Raw genomic sequence first — 23,706 nt, 5'->3', positions numbered from 1 at the left:
ATGAAAACTATTAACACTTTTGGGGCATTTATGTGAGTAGGACTTTATAAAACTGAACCTTACTTAAAAGATGGGAGTGTTAGTAAGAAATATTTTTTCTCATTTCTATGTGTTGTCATTTTTGCATTCAAATTTTATAAAATGAGAGCTTTATCAATGAAACACACTTCGCCAAAACCATTTTAGAGCACTGTGACATCTTGAGTTTGTATTACAAAATAATCACTGTTGCTAGCAATAGCTGCTAGTTCCCCAAACTCAACTTTTCCTTAAGTAAAATAATACCTTGCAATTATATAGCACTTTTGGGTTCACAAAGTATTTTCACATACATTACCTCATTTGTTCCTCACAATAACAGGATAAAATAGGTATAGGAGGCATCATTATAGTTGTTTCAAAGATCAGAAAACAGGTTGAAAGGAGCTAACTGACCTATAAAAGATCACATAGCTAGTAAATGGATAAAGCAAGAATATGGACAAACCCAATCTACTAAAGACTGATATAGTTAAACCTGTGCCTCAAGCATCTGCAAAGTGATGAATTATTAAGTCAAGAATCTTAAGTAATGGACATTGATCAGGGATTTGAATAATTTATCCAAAAAATGTTTTTGATGCAGAAAATTAAACTGGGTATTATTACTAAATCTACATTAAAGGAAGAATGTAAACATTAATTACTTCTTCGGCATCATTAAATACTCCCAAGTCTTCCAAGTCAATCATTCGACGTCTACGCATCTTTTTCATATCATCCATTTTCTGCAATACGGCTTCAGCAGTGCTAATATTAAAAAAAAATACACTTGATATAAAAGTAGGCTGGTACAATTACTAAAGCAATTGCAAAATACATATGAACATAATGGAACACTATGCCATAGGAAATGAAAAAAGTGAGTTTCAGAGAAACCTGGAAAGACTAATATGAAAAAAGCAAACTGTAGAGAACAATTTATACAACAATATTATAAAGAAAAACATCCCTAAAACACTTAAAAATTATGACCAATCACAATTCCAGAAGATCATTGATACAACATGCTAGTCAACCTCCTGACAGAAAAGTGATAGACTCAAGGTGAAAAATGAGATTTTTATTAAGCTATAGTCAATATGGGAATTTGTTTTGCTTGATTGCCTATTTGTTACAAAGGTTTTGTTTTTCATTTTTTCCCAGGGCATGGGAAGAGGAAACTGGAAAGGAAAAAAAAAAGTTAATTGCTAAAAATTAAATTTAAAGTATGTGAAAAATCATTTAAGAATATCACTGGTGAGATATTAAACTAAAAATGTAAAAATACTATCTCCTCACATTATAATTTAAAGAACAAAGGCAAAACTTTCATCTCCTTTTCAGTCAGGTCTTCACGAAATGCGCAACAAAATTCATTGCAGTGAAGTAAGCAAGTATCCAATGATGCTATCATACAAGTTTTAGATAGAACCAAAGTGTATCTTCTTTTTTTTTTTTTTGCGGGACAATGAGGGTTAGGTGATATGCCCAGGGTCACATAGCTAGTAAGTATCAAGTGTCTGAGGCTGGATTTGAACTCAGGTCCTCCTGAATCCAGGACTGGTGCTTTATCCACCACCTATCGGCCCCTGAACCAAAGTGTATCATAGCTAAGATCATTATTTGATCATTTTATTTACTCATCTACCAAATGCTCCAGAACCTCAAGCTACCATAAATTCATGAGTTGATGTAAGCTAAGAGGTAAAATACTCTAATTGTTAAGTTTAATATGGTAATATAAAACTAAGTGTCATGGGATGTATATAGTAATAATTCAAACTCATAGTTTATTTTCTTTCTTGGTCTAAAAAGAACAATTACTGTTCTAGGTAAATTAATATGCAACTTTTGGCATCTTCATATTCACTTACTTTGTTATAAGTTTGTCAAACAGTACAGATTGATTCACAGTGCTGTAACGACTTCTGATCCTACAACTTCGTCGAACTTCTACATCACCATTCTCTTCATGAAGATGCTCTGTAGTTTGAACAGCATTTCTAGTCCTCAAAGACCGAGTAACTGGAATCACTTTGTCTATAAAATATTTGCATATGATATAGGTACATAAAAGGTATACTCATTTGTATATATAATATTAAATGTAAAAAATTCTGCCCTAGCTTTTCTGTTTTAGAGAATTTAGAAATTTTTAAAAATTAAGTATTTTATTTATTTTTTCCCCGTTACGTGTAAAGATAGTTCTCAGAATTTAGAAATTTTTTATGTACACGGAGAACAATAATTGTCCTGAAATGAATGTGCAACTTTAAAAGTTGTACTTTAGAATAATATAATTATGAATCATGATAAACCTACACTAGAAAGGCAATTTCTAATATGACAATTTTAATAACACATTTTTTGCCAATTAAAAAAGTAATTACATAGCCTATTCATTCTTTGACTCTAAAAATAATGTGTAGACTGTAATAACTATTAATAGACTTCAAGTAAACTTAGCATATAGTTTTAGGAAAACACAAAAAGTTTTTTAAAAACATTATCAATACCACTGATTCATACATACCTGTACTAACAAAAGAAATTCATGTAATGTTAAGATTGCCTCCAAGTAGAAAAATATTGTAAATCTAATATTAAATACACTAACAATGCCATGCTTGTTACTTAATATAACATAGGAAGATTCCAAATGAAGTAATCAAAATTATATCAATTTAACACTAAATTCAGGAAACATTCAGGAAGTATTACCTTCTTTGCAATCTTCATTTTTTTTATCGGCCTGCTGTCTGGCCAATTGCCTATATGAGAAAAATGTGTTAGAAAATAACTATATACAAAACCTTAATACTAATATAGAAAATAATGATATACAAAACCTTAATACTAATTTTAAACTTCCATTTTAATTCCACATCCAACTTTCAAAGTTACTTAAGACTAGTATTAAGTATTAGTGCCACTATATTAAACATCAAAGGTGAATTATGGGGGGGGGGGACCCACCAAAATTCATTTAGACTTTTGATTCAAAGAGCTATAAGGTTTAAATAAGTCAGTTAGTTAAAAAGCATTTATTAAATATTTACTATGTGCCAGGTACTGTGCTAAATACTAGGGATGGGGAAAAAAAAAAGATGAAAATTTAGTCCCTGCCATTAAGCAGCTCATATTTCAATGTTGAAGACAATATGCACATAACTATATACGTAAAGGAGATATATGTATATATATATAAATACACACACACACACACACACACACACACACACACACACACAATGTACACAGAAGGTAATTTCAGAGGGGATGCAGCACTAGCAGTCCAGGGGAACTCAAAAAGTATGTCTGGGCCTCAAGTCAGAAGGCCTGAGTTCAGTTCCATCTTTAGACACTTTCTTTAGGCAAATATTGTCTGTTTCCTCAAATACAATACAAAAATAATAATAGTACCCACCTTGCAGAGTTGTTGTGAGGGTTAAATGAGATATTTATATACATAGCACAGGGCCTGGCACACAGTAGGGATTTAATGCTTCTTTCCTTCCTACCAGGGTATATACTCGAAGGTGTTAGAAGGTAGAAATGAGAAGACATGCCACCAGATTGGATCTGTGGGGGTGACTGTGAGTAGTTGAGGATAACTTCAAGGCTGCAAGTTTGGATGATTAGAAGGATGGTTGACAGAGAATGGGCTGCAGTGGGGGAAGTTCTGTTTTGGACAGGTTGAGTTTGAGATGCTCATGGGGCACCCAATTAAAGATGTTCCAAAGAACATCTGTTGGTGATAAGGGAATAGAGCTCAATTGAAAAAGTAGGGCTCAATATATAAATCTGGGAATTATATTCATCAGGATAACTGAACCAATGGAACTGATGAGACCATCAAATGAGATAGTACAGAGGGGGAAGAGGGCATAGAATAAAGGATTTTTTTGAGGGATGGGGGTAGGAAGTGGAGTAGAGGGGTGGTGGTGTGTGTTATTCATTGTTAGTGGGTGTAATCTGGAGTATTAGGCTATGAGATTTAAGTAGATTAAGGAAATGGGAAGTTAGGGTATTTAAGGGTGCATCACTATGTATGGTCAAGTTTCCTAGTAAAAAGGCAGGAGTTGAGGTAGAGAGAAAAACAGTCAGGAAGTCAAAGACTTCCTGAATGTCATACAGACAGAACAATCTCAGAACATTCAAAATAACTTCTTTTTTTTTTTTTGTGGTAGCAATGTAAACCTGAAACAAAGTGGGTCAAATTGAAGATGGTCTGAGCCCATTTGTGAGTTATTGTATTTTTGTGCTAAGGATACAAACATAAGTAAGAAAGACACCAACCTCAAGGACTTTACTTTCTAATGGGAGAAGATAAAACAATCAAACATTTATTAGGAGCCTTTGTGCCAGGTACTGTTATATGACATGCTAAAATAGAGATACCCTAAAGCAGGTTAGGGGAAAAAAACATATTAACAACATCCTAAGACATAATTATTAGTAATGATATGGTATGTATAGTGAGAAATTCCTGAATACAGCTAATCCCTCACATTCCCACCTTGGAGAAAAAGCAACTCATTTTTAGATGGGAATAAAAGGAAAAGAACTGATCACTTATCAGTCTTGTCAGCTACACATACATATTACCACCAAAACAAAAACATGAAAGAGAAATATTTTTTTGATTCAATGAAGTCCACAAGTCCATTATGGCAGCAATCTAAACACTGGTGTCTTGCTAATGGAAGCATTTGAGAAAACATATCACAGAAGTTCATCATTTAAATTACTTCATATTCAACCATCTTTAGAGGTACCTTGTAAAATGTCTTCCATTAGTTGTATCACTTGATATTTCCATATTCTTGTCAAAACTAGAGTCTGAAGAATGCTGTTCAGTTTTCCTCAATGATCTTAACACATTTGTACTGAAACTTTCAACTTCCTTAACTGACGAACGAGTCTTAAGAAAAATTAAGAAAAGCCTTTAAGTTCTTCTGCAATAAAACTAAACTGGTTAATTCACTTGAACTGTTCTCAAAAATAAAACCAACAAAAAACCCCACTCATATTAAATTAATTTTCGATTTCAATGAAACAATACAATTATATTTATGCCTCAAGAGGCAATATAACATAATTACTGTAACAACTAAACACCACCATTACATGACCAAAAGAAGGCCTCTAGAGGTTTTCCTTCAGAAATATTAAAATAGTTTATTGTTAGTACTGATTGTAGTGCCTCCACCAAAAAATATAATTGAAAGGTGAAATGTCTTTTTAAAAAGTCAGCTTTTAAGAAGCAACCATAAAATATTAAGTTCAACTATGACATAAGTAAGTTTAAAAGAATATTCTTACCATATCCCCACAATCACATAAAGGAACTTATGCAACTGCCTAACCACTTAATTCTATCCCAGGATTTTTAACAGTTGATTTCAAGTAAGCTAATTGCATTTATATTCCACCTGGACATTTTGTACCCCCCCCCCCAACACCTTATCAATTAACAACTTCATTTACCCAAACCTGCCCATTAAATTATTTTGTGGGGCATCTAGTTTATACAGCAGAGTCTTACTTGGTTTCTCTCAAAATGAGAGGACTTTTCCAGTGACCCTCCCATGAGATTATCTGGTATACTTTACAAAGATGTGTCAGGACCTTCCTTTGTGGGAGAGGGATTAGAGAAGTCATATTGTGTCCTTTTATAGTCAGAATGTTATACTGCCTATAAACACCCAAACAGGATCCTAATGTTTTAGCTGATAGGGACATCTACTTAAGTCTAAATAACATTGGATTACACCTGGATTTTCTCACAAAATTCTAGTAAATTTTGCATGTTCTGACTAACAATTCAAGCAAAGTACAATAGTGGAATACTTTCGAAATTTAAGGTTTAGTTTTACCAAGTTTAAAGAAGTCTTTATTCATTTCTAAATATTAACATTGTAATAGGTTAAACACTGAAATATCTTCAGTCAATGCATTTTTAAAAATGTAGATCCCAATCCAAACTCCTTCCATAGTTTAACAACCAGTCTTCTAATATGTGGCCTGATATAGTACTCCCTGACCCCAAGATGTGGTCTGAGATTTTTAAAAAAGATTTAAAAAACCCCACAAAACAACCTTTTAAAAATAGAAACTTTTAAGTCAGTAGGGCCTAATCACCTGAAATTTCTGGTTATGTGGTCAAATTCTAGATGATGTTTGGCTCCAAATGGATCTATTAAAAATATTTTTTCAAAAGTCCTGAAATCAAAACTAAAAGACCACAACAGGGATATAAACTCAGAATGAGAATTGAGATAAGTCCTGAATGAATAAATATACCCAATAGTTCAATAATTTTACAGTCTGTTAAAGGTCAATACTCTCATTGACTTGATTAAAGCTTAGCACTATGCTTATAATTATTTTTGCAAAATAAATAAAAAAAATTTTTGGCTTGGAATGCTAGGGGTTGCCTTTGTACAAATGCTAGAAAAATATGTATTTTTAAATGGCCAAGAGATTTAATTTTTTCCCACATAACCTTATATACATGGATTTTTAATCATGTAAGAAAAGCATGGATACCACTAGTTTAATCTGCCAAACCAGTACAAACCTTGGATCATTTTTACCACATACAAAAACCCCAAACCAAATCAAAAAACATCCCTCCAAAAGCTCTATGATTCCATCATTTAACTGGTGATATAAACAAACCTCTTGGTCTGAAAGGATGACATCCTCCTATAATTAAACTAAGTGTCCTGAAGGGTTATCCTTCCAAATCCTAGGTATAAGAACTTCAGGGCATAAATGCTCTCTGATCTCGATGACCTAAAGGTTTCCATTTAGGGAGGAAACTGGGTTTTGACATAGGCTTCAGCTGAATCACAAATATAGTTACTTCCCTCAGGAGGATAAGTAGTTAGGACAGCTGACATTTATTATAACCCTTTAAGACCTGTCTACAAAACAGGAACTCTTATTTCAGGTAATCCTCACAACAATCCTTTTAATTAAGTATTAAAAGCATTATTATCTCTATTTTACTATTGGGTAAATGAGGTTCAGAGGTGACTTACCCAGGGTTACATAGCTATCAAGCTCAGGTTTCTCCTTGCTCCAACTCCAGGGCTCTTTTTCTACTACACTCTCTTACTAATTTATGTCTTAATTATATTAGAAGCAGCTGGTAGTGCAGTGGATAAAGTGTTGGGCCTAGATTTAGGAAAAACTGAGTTCAAATCAAGCCTCAGATACTTACTAGCTAGCTGTGTGACCCTGGAGATGTAAATCACAACCTCTGTCTATCTCAGTTTCCTCAACAGTGAAATGGGGATAATAATAGCACCTACTTCCCAGGATCATTGTGAGAATGAATTGACAAAAATTTGTAAAGTATTTAGCATAGGATCTGGCACATAGTAAACACTATAAAGTGCTCATTCCCTACCCATTTCCCCTTTAACATATAACTTACCTCTTTTAGCTTCTGCTTCCTCAGCTCTAAAATGGGGATGATTACAATACCTACCTTACAAGGCTGTTGTGAGGATCAAATGAGACGTGTAAAGTGCTTTGCAAACCCTATATAAATGTTAGCTATTGTTATTACTAATTTTTATTGGATTATTTTATTTTGGATCTATGAGGTGAAAAAGTCTTCTACTTGACTCCGGTGGGCTTAACTTCAATGTTGACTGTTTTGTCACATTGTCTCATAAAAACATGTAAGAGCTAGAAGGAATGTTACAAGTCATCTAGTTCAGTCTCGTCATCTTAAAGATGAAAAACTGAGGCCTAGGGACATTTAGGTTAACTTAAGAATTGCCCAGTTTAGGTAAAGAATTGTGCAAGGTCACACAGACAGTAGGTGCAAGGAAGAGGATTTATACCCCAGCTCCAGCATTCTTTCTACTATGCCATGCTTTAGGAGATAACAATGGAAAATATATTTAAAATCTGAAGAAATCATTATTTTATTATTATAAATTTCTTAGATGAAGACAAAAATATGAATAACTGAGAAACTCTGATATGAAAAAACTGTGATTTTATATTCACTTTGCAAATTTTATGTGATGAAAATACCACCTTATCTGTGATATTAACTAACCATTTGGTCTAATAAGCAAGTAATAGTAAAATGGCTCAGTAAAGAAATAAAGTTTAACAACTTTCCCTAATTTGTAAAGTTAGTATGAATATTTGTCTTGTTCTCTTAATTTACTTTGCTAAACTTTGATGACAACAAAAGATCTTTTTTGTGGGAAGTCAATTAGAATCCTGATTCAATAACCGAATCCTAAATCCAATATTTTAACTGCAATCTTAATAACTATAACAATCAGTTATGATTTCAACAGCACTTCCAAGAAGAGTTTGTGCACATATAGTAGTTATCTGTTATATCCAATTCAGTATAGGGCACCAGTAGTTGCACTCAAAAAGTTAATGTGATGTTTCTAACTATTAATAGATTAAGAACACCCTAGTGACTCATTTTAAAAGGTGTATTTATTTTTATACTGATTCAAAACTTGAGATCACCGGTTCTTAACTTTTTTTGGGTCATGGATCTCTGGCAGTTTCTTGAAATCTCTGGAACCCTTCTCTAAAAGTTTATATATGCATAAGACACAAAGGATGACAAAGTAAACCAATTATTTTATTATTATAATTATTGAAATAGCTATCAAAACATTAAACAAAAGCCTGGGTTAAGAACCAATGTTTTTATCTAAGCAGCATTAGAATTCTGGCTAGTGTTGGTATTATTCAAATTTTTAAGCACTTATTGTAGAAATCACCCTTTACTAACTACTTTAAAGTTTAGTTTATAAAATGAACTTATTCAACTATTTAAAATTGACAATGTGTAAGTCACTTCAGTAAGTTACTTTCATGTCTACCATATCTATATAAAGTAATAGTAAGCTTCTTGCCAAAAACTAAGAGGGAAAAAAAAGTTTAAATTGTTGGGGCAAATCTACTTTAAGGAACTCAATACACTTAAGCAAATTTTGTTAAACACTCATGTCAAAGGCACTGTCCTTTGAACATGGACAATACAGGAACAATACAGAAACCAGTCCTAGGAACAATACAGAAACTAGTAAAAGTTACCCCCTCTACCCTTGAGTGATAACAATGTACATTTAAATGTGATAAATATATAAAAGATATAAAATATAAGGTAATTTGGGGAAAGAGGAGTTTGGGCTTCAGGCAAAGCTTCATTTAGGAGGTGGTCTTTGAATTGAGCTTCGAGGGAAACAAGGAATTTGACTAGGAGTTAAGATGAAGTGATCAGTCTGTGCAGAAACGGCAAGACAGGAAATGGAACGTTCTATATGAGGAACAGTAAAAAAGCCCATTTGCCTGAACCCACAACAGTGCCTGGATAGAAGTAATGTATAAACTCTTGAGGTACCACCTGACACCTATCAGATTGGCTAAAATGACAAAAAAGGAAAATAATAAATGTTGGAGAAGCTGTGGAAAAATTGGAACACTAATGCATTGTTGGTGGAGCTGTGAACTGATCCAACCATTCTGGAGAGCAATTTGGAATTATGCCCAAAGGGCTATAAAGCTGTGCATACCCTTTGACCCAGCAATACCACTTTTGGGTCTTTTTCCCAAAGAGATCATGGAAAAGGGAAAAGGGACCCACAATGTACAAAAAATATTTATAGCTGCTCTTTATGTGGTGGCAAGGAATTGGAAGTTGAGGGGGTGCCCATCAATTGGGGAATGGCTGGACAAGTTGTGGTATATGAATGTAATGGAATACTATTGTGCTGTAAGAAACGATGAGCAGGAGGAGTTCAGAGAAACCTGGAGGGTCTTGCATGAGCTGCTGATGAGTGAGATGTGCAGAACCAGAAGAACATTGTACACAGTATCATCAACATTGTGTGTTGATCTACTGTGATGGACTAGATTCTTCTCACCAATGCAATGGTACAGAAGAGTTCCAGGGGACTCATGATGGAAGAGGATCTCCAAATCCAGGAAAAAAAAAAAAAAAAGAACTGTGGAATATAGATGCTGATTGAACCATACTATTTTTTTTTGTTTTTGGTGCTGTTTTTCTATTTTGAGGTTTTCCCTCACTGCTCTGATTTTTCTCTTATAACATGACTAATGCAGAAATATGTTTAATGTTATTATACACACACACACACACACACACACACATCGGATTGCCTGCTGTCTAGGGGAGGGGGGAGGGAGAAAAATCTGAAATTGGAAAGCTTGTATAAACAAAAGTTGAGAACTATATTTACATATAAATGGAAAAAAAAAATACTTTTATCAGGAAAAAAAATGGATGGTATTGCCTCAGGCTTGGATCAATTAAATAGTCTGGACAATTTTATGAAACAAATACGTACTCATGCTGTTTATGAAGAAAGGGCTTCAAAGAATAATAAATTCTTGATGACTTGAAAAATAAAAAAGAAGTAATGTTAAGTTGAAGCAGGTGGTGAAGGGCTTTAAATGACAGAGTTTTCATTTTATCCTAGTGGTAAATGGGAGTCAAATGAGGTTTTATTTTATTATTAATTTAAAAAAAATGGGGGGGGGGTGAGGCAATTGGGGTTAAGTGACTTGCCCAGGGTCACACAGCTAGTAAGTGTCAAGTGTCTGAGGCCAGATTTGAACTCAGGTCCTCCTGAATCCAAGGCCGGTGCTCTATCCACTGCACCACCTAGCTGCCCCATCACATGAGTTTATTAAGCAAGACAGTGGCTTTATGAATACCACTTTGGTGTCTGAGCTGTGTGGGGATCAGTTAAGAGCAGGAGTTTCTTAAACTTTTTCCACTCACAAATCCTTTTTGCCCAAGAAATAGGTACACATGACCTTTTACTGTTGATAAATTTTTTATGACCCTCACATTCAGTTATATGGGGTCAAGAGTCACAGTTTAAGAAGCTTTGAATTAGAGTAAGGAAGTATGTAAGCAAAAGGGAGCAATTAGTGCACCAGAGATTTAGAACAGGAAGGGGCCTTAGAAGTCACCTAGTCTGATGTCTTTCAGCAGAGAAAAGTGAATACCAAAGAAGCTGGGGGAGGCGGGGAATGGACACACAGACATCACATACATATCTAACATAACAGAATAAAGCCAAAATAGTTTTAAAAGGAAAAACTAGTAGTTGTGGAGAGATGTTAGGAAATACTTCAAGTATAAGACAAGCACGTGAGCTGAGTCTTGAAGGAAATATGAGATCATGCAAGTTGCAGAAGGAGACTAGTATCATAGGCATGAGGCCAGTGCAGGAACACAAAGCAGTGGAAGAGAAACACATGTGAGGAACAAGAAAGCCAGTTTGTCTATACAGTTAAGAGAAGAAAGTGAAATAATATATAATAGAGTTGTGTAACGATAGTTTGGGGAGAGACTGTGAAGAGCCTGAAAAGCAAGTGGAGTTTATACTTTAACCTAGAGACAACAGTAGTTTTGTTGAGTAAGGGAGTTCATGGTGAGATCTGGAATAAAGGAAAATCACTTTAGCAGCTGAGTGAGGACTGGATCAGTTAGGAGGCCATTGCAATAGTCCAGGTAAGAAGTAATGAAGATCTGATCAAAGGTAGTGGATGTTAAGAGGGCAAATGAAAAAGATGTGAGGTAGATAGAAAAAACAAGATGTGGCAAATGACTGGCTAAATGGGATGAAGAGTTTAAAATTACACTGAGGGGGCAGCTAGGTGGTGCAGTGGATAAAGCACCAGCCCTGGATTCAGGAAGACCTGAGTTCAAATCCGGCCTCAGACACTTGATACTAGCTTTGTGACCCTGGGCAAGTCATTTAACCCTCATTGGCTCAGGGGAAAAAAAATGACACTGAGGTTGCCTTCAAGAGAAACATCTAAGTTTTAGAAGAGGGATTTGTTTTGAGAAATAAATTCCACACAGAGTAGGTGTAACCTGAGATGTCTATAGGACTTTTAGTTTGAAATGTATGAAAAAGCAGTTGGTGATGAGGCAATAGACCTCAGGAGAGAAGATAGGGCTGGATAGAAAGGCCTGGGGAGTCATCTTCAAAGAGGTAAGTTAGCTTGTAAAACTGATGAAATCACCAAGTGAAAAAGTTGTACCGAAATGAGAGAAGAGAGCCCAGAATAGAGCACTGGGATAAAAATTCCTCCAGGGATTAGGTGACATTTTATACTATTTATTATTAATTCTTCAAATCACTCAGAATATTTTCCCTCTTGCTTCTTCTGTTAGTATAGTCAACTATCCATAGCCCATGCTAATGGATAGGAGCATCGGCACAGATAATTAAAGGTCTTTTAGTAATACATTCATTCACTCAGTAGTTTTGGAGCACAGCAAGCTGCCAGGTGAAGACAAATAGCAGATAACAAGATCCAGAGCCCTCACTATGGCAAGACAGTCCCTTTTATTGCACTCTAATTGATTCCCTATTTCACTTTCCACAGAAGGTATTTCAAACTTCCTCCTCTCTCTAACTGAGGACTCTGCCTTTGACTTTAATGAGGAACAACAGATCACCTTGAACCCTTGAGCCCCCTCCTCTCCATTCTCTTCATTGCAAAACTCCTTGACATTTCTCATTCTCAAAATGTGGAGGACAAAGAGGCTGTCCTTCCCCATGACAATCACTTGATCTCCTGTCTTCTCCAGCAGGCTGCTTCCTCAATCCTCTCCCTCTCCTTTAATCAACTTCTATCAACTAGTTTCTTCCCACTGCCCTTTACACATACTGAAGTCTCCTTCAATGGGGGGGGGGGGGGGAGAGAACGGAGGAAAAGAAAAAAAGCTTTCACTAAATACTAACAATATCCTTGAACTAACTTTATGTCTCCTTTCCCATTCTCAGCCAAACTCCTTGAAAAGTTTGTCAACACTCAGTGCCTTCACTTCCCCTTCTCTCCCTCTTCAATCCTTTGCAATTTAGTTTTTGACTTCACTCACCTGAAACTGTTCTCTCCAAAGTTACCAATTCTTTCTTTGCTTTTCTTTTGGTGAGGCAATTGGGGTTAAGTGACTTGCCCAGGGTCACACAGCTAGTGTCAAGTGTCTGAGGCTAGATTTGAACTCAGGTCCTCCTGAATCCGGGGTGGTGCTCTATCCACTATGCCAGCTAGCTGTCCCCCAATTATTTCTTAATTACTAAATCTAATGTTCTTTTCTCAATGCTCTTCCTCCTCTATCTCTGTAGCCTTTGACACTATTGATCACTTTTGCTTTGATGTCTCCTCAGTCCAAAACGAAACGTTTTTCTGCCTAAAAATCTCTGCTCAGGCAAGAGTAATGTATGATGATGAGGAGGACTGAATGAAGATGAGGATTGAGGATGATGGAGAAGATTGATGGATGATGACTGGTGATGATGATGGCAAAACATATGGTACTTTGCTGGGCTATTGTGAAGAAAATTCTTTGTCAAGATTAAGGTACTATATAAATGTTATCTATTACTGTTGTTGCAATAATCAACCTCATGAGCAGCAGCTAGGTGATGCAGTGGATAGAGCACTGGCCCTGGATTCAGGAGTACCTGAGTTCAAATCCAGCCTCAGACACTGAACACTTACTAGCTGTGTGACCCTGGGCAAGTCACTTAACCCTCATTGCCCCACCGAAAACATAAAATAAAAATAAAGTACTATATAAATGTAGTTTACTATAAAAAAAATGATGAGCAGAATGGTATCAGAAAGACATGGAGGGACCTGCATGAGCTGATGCAAAATGAAATGTACTGTATACAAAATAACAGTAATATTGTGAGATAATCTGCTGTGAATGAGTTATTTTCAGCAATGCAATGATCCAAGATAACTCTGAAGGTCTTATGAAAATTGCAATCTACAAAGAAAGAACTGAGGGTATCTGAAAACAGATTGAAGCATAATTTTTTGTTAGTTCCTTAATCTGAAGTTTTGTTTTTCTGTTTTCTGCGGGGCAGTGGGGGTTAAGTGACTTGCCCAGGGTCACACAGCTAGTAGTGTTGTCTGTTTTCTTTCACAACTTGGCTAATGTGAAGATGTTTTGCATGACTACACATGTATAACTTATACTGAATTGCTTGAGTTCTTGGGAGGCAGTGGGGAAGAAGGGAGGAAGAAAGGTTGGAACACAAAGTTTTTAAAAACTGATGTCAAGGGGCGGCTAGGTGGCACAGTGGATAGAGCACTGGCCCAGGAGTCAGGAGAACCTGAGTTCAAATTCAGCCTCGGACACTTAACAATTACTAGCTGTGTGACCCTGGGCAAGTCACTTAACCCCAATTGCCTCACTAAAAAAACAAACAAACAAAAAAAACCCTGATGTCAACATTTGTTTTTATATGTAATTTGAAAAATAAAAATTCTAAATTTAAAAAACAACCCCCCCCCTCTGCTCTATCCAACTTTCTTAATTTTGTCAAAGGCATCATCATACTTTCAGTCATCATGATATTTAACCATGTTATTATCCTTGACTCTTTACTCTCCTAAACCCCCAAATATCCAATTAATAGCCTTGTTCCTACTTTCATAGCTCTAATATCTGACCTCTTCTCTCCACTATTTCAGGTGCTCATTACTTCTCAACTAGATTACAGCAGCTTCCAAGCCTCAAGTCTTGACACTCCAGTCCATCCTGCAGCCAGCTACCAAAATAAGTTTTTTAAAATGCTAATCTATTTGACTCCTACTCAGATGAACTCTACTGGACCCCCTATTGCCTCTAGTATAGCTTTTTTTTTTTTTGCAGGGCAATGAGGGTTAAGTGACTTGCCCAGAGTCACACAGCTAGTAAGTGTCAAGTGTCTGAGGCCAGATTTGAACTCAGGTTCTCCTGAATCCAGGGCCACCAAGCTGTCCATATTTAGCTTTTAAAGCCATAAACCACCTGGTTCCAATCTATATCTTTCTAGTCTCACTGATCTTTACTCACTCTCTCATACTCTGTAATTCAGCCAAATTAGTCTTCATTCTGTTTAAAGAACACTCCACATCTCCCCTCTTTGCCTTTCGATGGTTTTACTACATCCTAGAATGCACTCCTCCACCTATTCCGTTGTCAAACACCATCTTCTATATGAAGCCTTTCTGGATTCCTCCAACTGCTAATATCATTCCCCTCACCAAAAACCTTGCACAAATTTGTATTTAACTTCATATTTATACTGTACATATTGTTGGATGTACTTTTCATCTACCACATGAGAATATAAACTCACAAATAGGGATTGTTTCATTCTTTCTATTTCTATTTCCAGTGTCTAGCATAGTGCCTGACACTTAATAAATAATTTTTGATTCATGTGCCACCTTTACAAGAAAGTCTCCATTATACTGGTGAATCTATTAGACTATATTATTCTGACTTCTCCACCCTTAAAGAGTGGATGACACTTCTGATTTCACTAGGATGAAGACCATCCTACAAGAACTTTCTCAACTCCTCTCAAAAGCATAGCAGGATCACCAAACATCTCTCCAACTTGAGAGAAATAAAGTGTAGTGTACTTTCCTAAAGCTAATCCTTCTACCTGTACCCTAATCTACCAAATACATCCCTATGACAATCACCTCTCTTTTACACTTCTGAGGTCAGTCTCTCCTTAGTCTCCTTGCTTGCTATCAAATGCCTATAAAAACTCAGATCTCTCTGGACCTAAAAGACTATTTCCATACTGTTTATGTTCATCTTTGCCTTTGTTATTAAACTTCCTGAAAAAGCAGTCTACATTTCCTCAACACCCCATTCTCTTGACCCATTCCTACAGTCTTTTAAGAAGCCAGTAACACCAAATCCAAAGGTCCCTTTATTTTTTTTTACACCCCTTATCCTTTTTGACAGTCTCTCCACCCTGGACTTTACAGACACCACACTCTACTGGTTCTTCCCGATTTCTTCTTTTTTGTTTCCTGGAGGCCAGGGAGATTGTGATTTGCCCATTCTCAAATGGGTAGTAAAGTTGCTAAGACCCAGCTGCCACCAAATCCAAAATTCTTCCCCGAGACAGATATTTGTACTTTCTTCTAAAGTTTGCAAAGGGCTTTACACACGTTCTCTCTCTTGATCTTTACTGCAGTCCTTGGAGGCTGAGGCTAAGGGTATCATCTCCATTTTACAGGGTGGGAAGACTGAGGCTTAGCTTAGTTGAAGCCAGTTTTGCACATGGTCCCACCGTTAAGTGTCAGTGGTAGCTAGGAACCCCCGGTCTTCCGGACTTCTCGGCCTAAGGCCGTTTCCGAGGCCAGCGGAGAGAGGGAGGCAGGCTCTGGAAGGGACTTGTCAGTTTCTAGGAGGGTTTTGACACATCGTCAGCATCCCTCCCGCCCCTTTCCTAATGTCCAGGACGCGGGCAGGAGAGGGTCCCCCCGAAAGGGGCCCGAGCGAGGGGCGCCGCCGCCGCCAGATGCGCGAGACTTGGGGGTCTGCGGAAGGGAGGAGAGGGGAGTGGGGCGACGGGGCCGAGGGCCAGACCGCAGGCCTCGGCCCGGCTCCGGACACGTCCCGGCCCCGCCCCTCGGCCTGGCCCTGCCCCGGCCCCCGCCCCTCGGGGCTCCAATCGAGAGCCCGCCTCGCACTCACCTCCTTCTTCGCCTCCTCCCCCCGCGGCTCCAAGGCGCCCCCGCCTTCTCCTCCAGCGCGGAGACCCCCTTTCCTGGGGGGCCGCGCCCGGACCCCACCCCCTTCCCCGGCCAGCCCCCCCCCCGCCCCGCTTCCCTTCAACCCCAACCGCCACCGCGCCCCGTGACAGGCGGCGACATGGCCCCGGCCCCGCCGCCCCGAGCGGCGCGTGTGCCCGGCCGCCGGCCTGCCCGTCTCCCTCCCGGGCCCGAGGCGCCAGCGCCACACTCACCACGCAGGCGGGGGTGGCGGCGGCGGAGGCCGGGGCGGAGACGGCGGCCGCCGCCTTGCCCATGGCGCTGCTGGACCGCAGCTGCCTCCTCCCGCTGCCAAGGGGCTCCAAGGTGAGGAACTCGGAACTCAAGTCCAGAGGGTCCGAGAAGTTGCCGCCGCCAGCGTCCGCACTCCGCGCGGCTGCCGAGGCCGGGGAGCGGCCGTGCAGCTCGGAGCTGCTACGCAGGATCACCATCTTCTTCCCCTCCAGGCGGATGAGGGTAGAGAACGGGCCGGGAGGCGGCGGCAGCAGGGCTCTTCTGCGCTACGAATTCTGGCGCCACTAGCTCCCCTCTGAGGACGCGGGGGCCGCCCCGGATCCCTGCGCGACAGACCCCGCCCCTCGCTTCGGCGTTTCGGCCTGGCGGAGCTTGGATACCCCCGGCCAGGACGGGGCCGTCCTTGGTCTCGCCGTCAGTCCGAGAAACGGGGACGGAGGAAGGGAACCCCAGACATTTGGAGGGACTGGCCAGTCTCCGAAGGAACTTCTTTCTGTTCTCTGTAGTCCCGGTGCCTTGGAGCACAGCGGAAGGAGCGAGAACAGAGGTGAAGCGGCTTGTTTGGAATTTTGGCGCGTGGAAGTCGGGGGAAGGGAGGCTGGCTCACCTTGTGATTGGCAGTCGGGTCCTAGTTCATTACGCCTCCTGTTTCCCGCCAAAGAATTCAAATACAAAATGCAGAGTATTTTCACAGTTTAATCAAAGAATTTGGTGTGCTGTTGTCTAGTTGCTATGGCCAAAGATGAGCGAAATAAAACACACCCCTTCCCTCAACCCTAAAGGCGAGGTGGGATAATGAAAGTCAAAATCGCAGATTAAATGTGAAATACTTGTAACTGGAGAGATAAAGAGGGTTGTAGTGTGCATAATGTCGGGGAACTTTATTGCCATCTTACCTTAACTTACCCTGACTTCCTATCTGAATTTGACGTTTTGAAATTTTTATTCCATACTTTCTATTTTAATACTGGACGTTTTTAGTCCAGAAAACTAAAGGAGAAAGAAAGAGCATTTAAAGCTTCTGCTAAGTTGTATGACTATAGGGTTTGTTTTTAAAAAAAAAAAACAATTCACAACCATATATAGAAAAGGAATAGGTAACTGTTTAGATGACCATCTCATTCGAATAGCATTTCTGCACCTTAAAAGCAGTAAAAGATTACCGTATGGCGTTTTAAAATTATTTTTTTCCAACATCCATAGCTTGTTGAATTTCTACATTTGGCTGTTTTCGTATTTGGAAACAAATTTTTAAAACTCTACCTTTAAAAAATTAGAGTACAAATGATTATATACAGAGAGATTTAAGTTTTGAAAAGCACTCTACCATCCTCATTCCCACCACTACCCTGAGATTATCCCCATTTTACAGATGAGGAAACTGAGGCAGACAGGTTAAGTAACTTGCCTGGGGTCACACAGTTAACTAGTATCTGATGGAAAACTGAATTAGGCTTTTTGTTACTAGATCCAGCTCTCTATCCACTGTGCCACCTAGGTAAGTAGCTTACCTTTTAGCTATTGCTTTCTCATTTACTAGTATAAAATATAAATTTTTACTAATAAAAAATTCAGTTTCAGCTTATGTACCCAAAAAGATATCTTAAAATGTTTTAATGATTTATGAAAGACCTATTATAGATGATGGGGAGTTCCTAATTGGTCTCCCTGCCTCCTCTCATCTCCTTACTCCACTCCCTCTCCAGACAACTGTCAATGTTATTACCAGGTCATCCTGCTACTTAATCAACTCCCTGACTCCCCATTAACCTCCAGTGTCCAGTATGGAGCTGTCATTTAGTGTTTTCCAACCTGGCCCCATCCTACCTTTCCAGCCTTCTTATATACATTCTTTTTCTCCACACATCATTAAGCCCAGCCCCTTCACTCACAGCACTCCTTCTCCCTGTCATGTTGCCTTTTCATTGGCTGGCTGTCCCCCTTCCCCGGAACACTCTGCTTCCAATCTCCCTCTTGGAATCCCCCATTCCTTCAAGACTCAGCTTAAACATCACCTCCTGCATCTGGCTCTCCTTCTTAGCCTCCTCCCCAAGATGACCTTGAATCTGTTTGGTGGGTATTTTGTCCATATCTATATGTGGGCATGTTGTCTCCCCTTTTAGAACATAAACTGGATGAGTACCGGAACCAGTATGCTTTGGTTTGGTATCCCCCAACCCCCCCCCCCCCCCCCAGCACATGATCCAAGCCTTCTTTCCATCTCCCCTGCCTGCTGTTGTACAATCCTGATCACTGGACCCCACCAGCTGTTTGTAAGGCTGTCTTTTTTTTTTTTTTTTTGGCAGGGCAATGAGGGTTAAGTGACTTGCCCAGGGTCACACAGCTAGTAAGTGTCAGAGGCCGGATTTGAACTCAGGTACTCCTGAATCCAAGGCTGGTGCTTTATCTACTGCGCCACCTAGCTGCCCCCTGTAAGGCTGTCTTGGTGATTCAGTGGAAAGAGAACTGCATATGGAGTCTGGAGAGCCCTCAGGCCCTGTGTATGACTACATAGGAGAGTCACTTTTCTGAGCCTCAGCTTCTTCATCTGTAAAAGGGGATAACACTATTAGCACTTAGTGGGTAGGGTTTCTGTGATGTTAAAATGAAATAATAGATGTATTGTCTTATAAAAGTGTTATTTATTCAATTCAGTAATCATTTATTAAGGGTCTACTAAGTGCTAGAAATACAAATAAGAAGAGGAAAAAGACAGTCCCTGCCTTTGAGGAGCTTACAATAGAAATGGGGGGGGGGAGACAACCACAAAAGGAAGGGCCAGCAGAAAGTATGATGTTCCTTGGAGTCAAAACAAAACAGAGCTACTGATGGAAAATTCATACCTGAACCCTCTATATCAGGAAGTTTGGGGAGGAGTCTAGTGCCTCACCCTTCAGGCCTCCAGCCAGAGAGCTTGGGAACTGTGGGAGCTGAGAAGGTGCCCAGTATCAAAACTCAAGTCAATCAGCATGATGATGAGGTTTCAGGTGATCAGCTTATCCATGGAGTCAAAACCAAGCAGAGGGCAGCTAGGTGGCACAGTAGATAGAGCACCAGCCCTGGATTCAGGAGGACCTGAGTTCAAATCCGACCTCAGACACTTTACACACTTACTAGCGGTGTGACCCTGGGCAAGTCACTTAACCCCAATTGCCTTACCAAAAACAACAACAAACCAAAACAAAACCAAGCAGAGCCACTGATGGAAATGGAGAGTTACCTGGAACATTCTTATTATGTGCATATATATATATATATATATATATATGAGAAACCAAGAGAGCTAGACTTAGGCTTTTATTGGTATGGGTATCATTTAGTGTGAAGACTCCCTCCACCCATGAAGACTAGCAGCTCACCGATAACATATAGCAAGAATGTCTTTGCTGGAGCTGAGAGGGTCAGTCACTTGCCGGTGGTAGCACTGTTACTATGTGGGAAAGGCAGGATTGACCTCAGGACTCGACATTCATGACCACTTTTAACTTGACCTCTATCACTAAGGAGTACTTGAGTTGTGTTTGGCAGGGCATTTTCAAAGACCTGCAAACATGAGTTTTATAAACATCTTAAAAATTCAAATCAGATGACTCAGATCCTTGTCTAATTACTCATACACATGCTCCTGTCAGTGGAATGCTAAGTGGAAGATCTTTCTAAGCCAGAAGTTTTTTTTTTTTAATTTTGGGGGAAATCTAAGGGGTCAGCCCAACTGGGGGGCAATGGCTAAGCCTCACCCTGGGGAAAGCACCTTCATGATCATGGAATCACCCCAGGCAGGTAAGTATAAGCTGGAAATGTTTTGAGTCGAGCAGAGTAGTGGACCCTCCCTCTCCTGTCAGAGAAACAGCCTAGCTGGGCTTGAGGAGGTTCATCTCTGGAAAGTGAGCCAATAAGCCATTCACAAAAGCTTCTAAGACATAGAATATTCCTGATCATCCCTAGTGAACCAGTACCTGCAGACTAAGGAAATCAAGAATCACTGAAGTGACAAAGTGCAGTTCATTTTGCTTCACACTGACATGTTAACAATGAACTGTTTGCTAATTGAATTGTCTCAGTCCTTGTTTTCTTGTTTTAAGCTCACTGATAATTATTAAAAATGTACCAGTGTATCTGAAATGATTCCTAGAGATTCAAAGTCTTTTTCTCCTGGTGAGTACTGTGAGGAAGGGTGGGGGGGAGGCATGATTTGGAATGAGGACTTGAATTCAAATCCTGACACCAATCCACAAACATTATTACCTAACTTCTCCTAGCCTCATTTTCCTCATTTAGAAAGTGAGGGGTTGGAGTGAGCATCCTCTGAGGTCCTTCCCATTTCTAAATTGTTTTTTCTACCCATAGGCACTGATGGGTTATAAAATTGCCCTGTCAGATTTCCTGGTGCCTAAAATGACTTGCCCAGGGTCACACAGAGGAAAAGAAATTGAAAGAAGGGAGAGGGAAGGGTTCTACAGTCTCCAAAAGCACCTGTTTTAACTAGGCCCTTATTAAATCCATTTCACACACAAGTCAAGACAAAACCCTATGATGCCATTAGTCCTATTCAAGGAGGAAGGACTAACAAGAGGCAGAGGTGGAGCTGAATCAATCTCTGAATAAGCCACCAGATGGTGCTCAGACCTCAAGCTGCTCCAGCTCCCTCCCTTTGTAAGCAAGAGCAGGAGCAGGGTCTGTAGGACCTTTCTAGGTCTTTTGTTGGCTGTTTAGTCATGTTCTGTTCTTCCTGACCCCATCTGGGTTTTTTCTTGGCAGAGATACTGGAGTGGTTTGCCATTTCCTGCTCTAGCTCATTTTACAGAATGAGGAAACTGGGGCAGGCAAGGTTAAGTGACTTACTCAGGGTCACCTGGCTAGTAAGTATCTGAGGCCAGATTTGAATTCAGGAGGAGTCTGCCTGACTCCAGACCCAGCACTCTATCTACTTGCTACTTGGCTGCCCCCAAATTTTCTTTACAAATAGAAAAACCACTCTTAGCTCAGAGCTATACAAACACACTTGGAAGATTTGGTCCAAAGATTGCCAAACCCTGTTATAGAGGGTATTACAGCAGACAGGATGGAATTAGAAGCATGGCAGGGGCTGGCTAGATATAGCAGACCATTAGACAGTCACCAGTCAGGGCAGGGAAAGGAAGAAGCTTTTATTAAACGATTATCGTGTGCCAGGCAGTATGCTAAGTGCTTTATAAATATTATCCAAAGGGCCCCAGGGAGGGAGGTCCAGATCTGAGAAGGTTAAGTCATGATTTCCAGTTTGGAGAATACAATAGCAGGATGGATGTCAAGGTCTGATGTCTAGAGGATTCAGGGGCAAGCAGGGAAGATGTCCAGATGTCCAGGGTGGAATGAGATTCGAATCACCTTCCTAATTTCAAGTGACCAGAAAGCTAGCTAGCTAGTACTCTCTGTGTCTCTCTGTCTCTTTCTGTCTCTGTCTCTCTGTCTCTGTCTCTCTCTGTCACTCTTTCTCTCTGTCTCTGTCTCCCTCTCCCTCTCTGTATGTATCCACACACACACACACACACACACACACACACACACATTTTAGAGGCTCAAATTTTTAAAAGGTACAGCCTTAAAGGTCTCTTTCATTGAGATTACCCCAGGCCAACAAAATAAGCACATTTTTGGCTCTTGTTAATTAGTCATATAACACACCCAGCTGATGCACAAAAACCCCCCAAAAACTTCTTTGGGACATCCATCAAGGCATGAGTTACTTGACACCCTACCCCCACCCCTTTGGGGAAATGTGCCCAGCTGTCACTCATACCTGGATGTGGGGAAATGGAATGCCTTTCTCCTCTTCCCTGCCCAGGTGCAGGTTGTGTGCTCTTTCCTATGATCTGTACTGCCTGCCAAGTCTTTCTGAGGTTGGAATAAACACATACACCCTGATTTTCATTTGCCCTTTCAAATCTTGTCATACATCAGGCACCTAGCACTGGGACCATGTAAATTGCCTTGAAACTTGGAGAAACATTTGTTAAGGAGGCACTTAACTATGCTAAAGAGAGGACAGATCTGGCAACATTTGTCCTGCATTTCTGCTGCTAGAGCCAAGGTCTTTGTGCCCCTTATACCATTAAGCCCTCCAGATGTTACTGTTTTCAGATGAAATTGCATCATGGAACACTACAATCTCTAAACAATCAAAATGTTAGGTGACACAAAGGATAAAGAGACTGAAGTCCCAGAGGTGAAATTACCTACCTAAACCACAAGTTCATAAGCAGTAGAGCCAGACTTATATCCAAGGTCTCCAGCTTTGTGCTCTAGTGCTCATCTATTCTATTGCACAGACTGCTTCTTTAAGGGATGGGAGTCAAGAAGTTAGTTTTAGAATCAGAGGGGACCTCTGATATGGGATCGGAAGCAGGGCAGTACAGTAGCAATAGCATTGGTTGTAGAGGCAGAGTATGTAGGTCCAAATCCTTTAAGTCCAAACTAAAATCTCATCTCTAAATTGGACTGATTTTCCTGTTAATTATTTTTTTGATATATTTTGCATCTGTTTGTTTGTATATTGCCTCTCCCATTCATTGCCTAGACCTTGGAAAGACCCTAGCTTAAAAAGGCCGAGGTTGGGGGGCAGCTAGGTGGCGCAGTGGATAAAGCACTGGCCCTGGATTCAGGAGGACCTGAGTTCATATCTGGCCTCAGACACTTGACATTTACTAGCTGTGTGACCCTGGGCAAGTCTCTTAACCCCCATTGCCCTGCAAAAGAAAAAACAAAAACAAACAAACAAAAAAAGAGGCCGAGGTTTCTCACTGCATCCAGGGCCATCTCTAGTAGTCTTGATGTATACCTTGCCACTGGATCCAG

The 23,706-nt window shown here is 39.7% G+C and overlaps 1 protein-coding gene and 1 pseudogene across 2 annotated transcripts in view; both read right to left on the bottom strand.

Moving 5' to 3' along the window:
• Positions 1–17,347, bottom strand: part of ATAD2 (ATPase family AAA domain containing 2) — an 82,296-nt gene extending 64,949 nt beyond the window's left edge. For both annotated transcript variants that reach the window (XM_043982182.1, XM_043982191.1), the window contains exons 1-5: positions 16,833–17,347; positions 4,800–4,945; positions 2,743–2,792; positions 1,896–2,061; positions 687–789 (exon numbers count right to left, since the gene is read on the bottom strand). In XM_043982182.1, the coding sequence (XP_043838117.1) occupies positions 687–789; positions 1,896–2,061; positions 2,743–2,792; positions 4,800–4,945; positions 16,833–17,069 (702 nt within the window). In that variant the 5' untranslated portion in view covers positions 17,070–17,347. The remainder of the gene's footprint in view (positions 1–686; positions 790–1,895; positions 2,062–2,742; positions 2,793–4,799; positions 4,946–16,832) is intronic.
• Positions 17,348–20,516: 3,169 nt separating this feature from the next.
• Positions 20,517–20,660, bottom strand: LOC122737700 (annotated as a pseudogene).
• Between the last annotated feature and the right edge of the window lie 3,046 nt (positions 20,661–23,706).

The sequence above is a fragment of the Dromiciops gliroides genome, chromosome 1, assembly GCF_019393635.1.
Source record: "Dromiciops gliroides isolate mDroGli1 chromosome 1, mDroGli1.pri, whole genome shotgun sequence".
In the NCBI taxonomy this organism is placed as follows: Eukaryota; Metazoa; Chordata; class Mammalia; order Microbiotheria; family Microbiotheriidae; genus Dromiciops; species Dromiciops gliroides.
The sequence above is the reverse complement of the archived record's forward strand: the minus strand, read 5'-3'. Positions and strand labels throughout refer to the sequence as shown.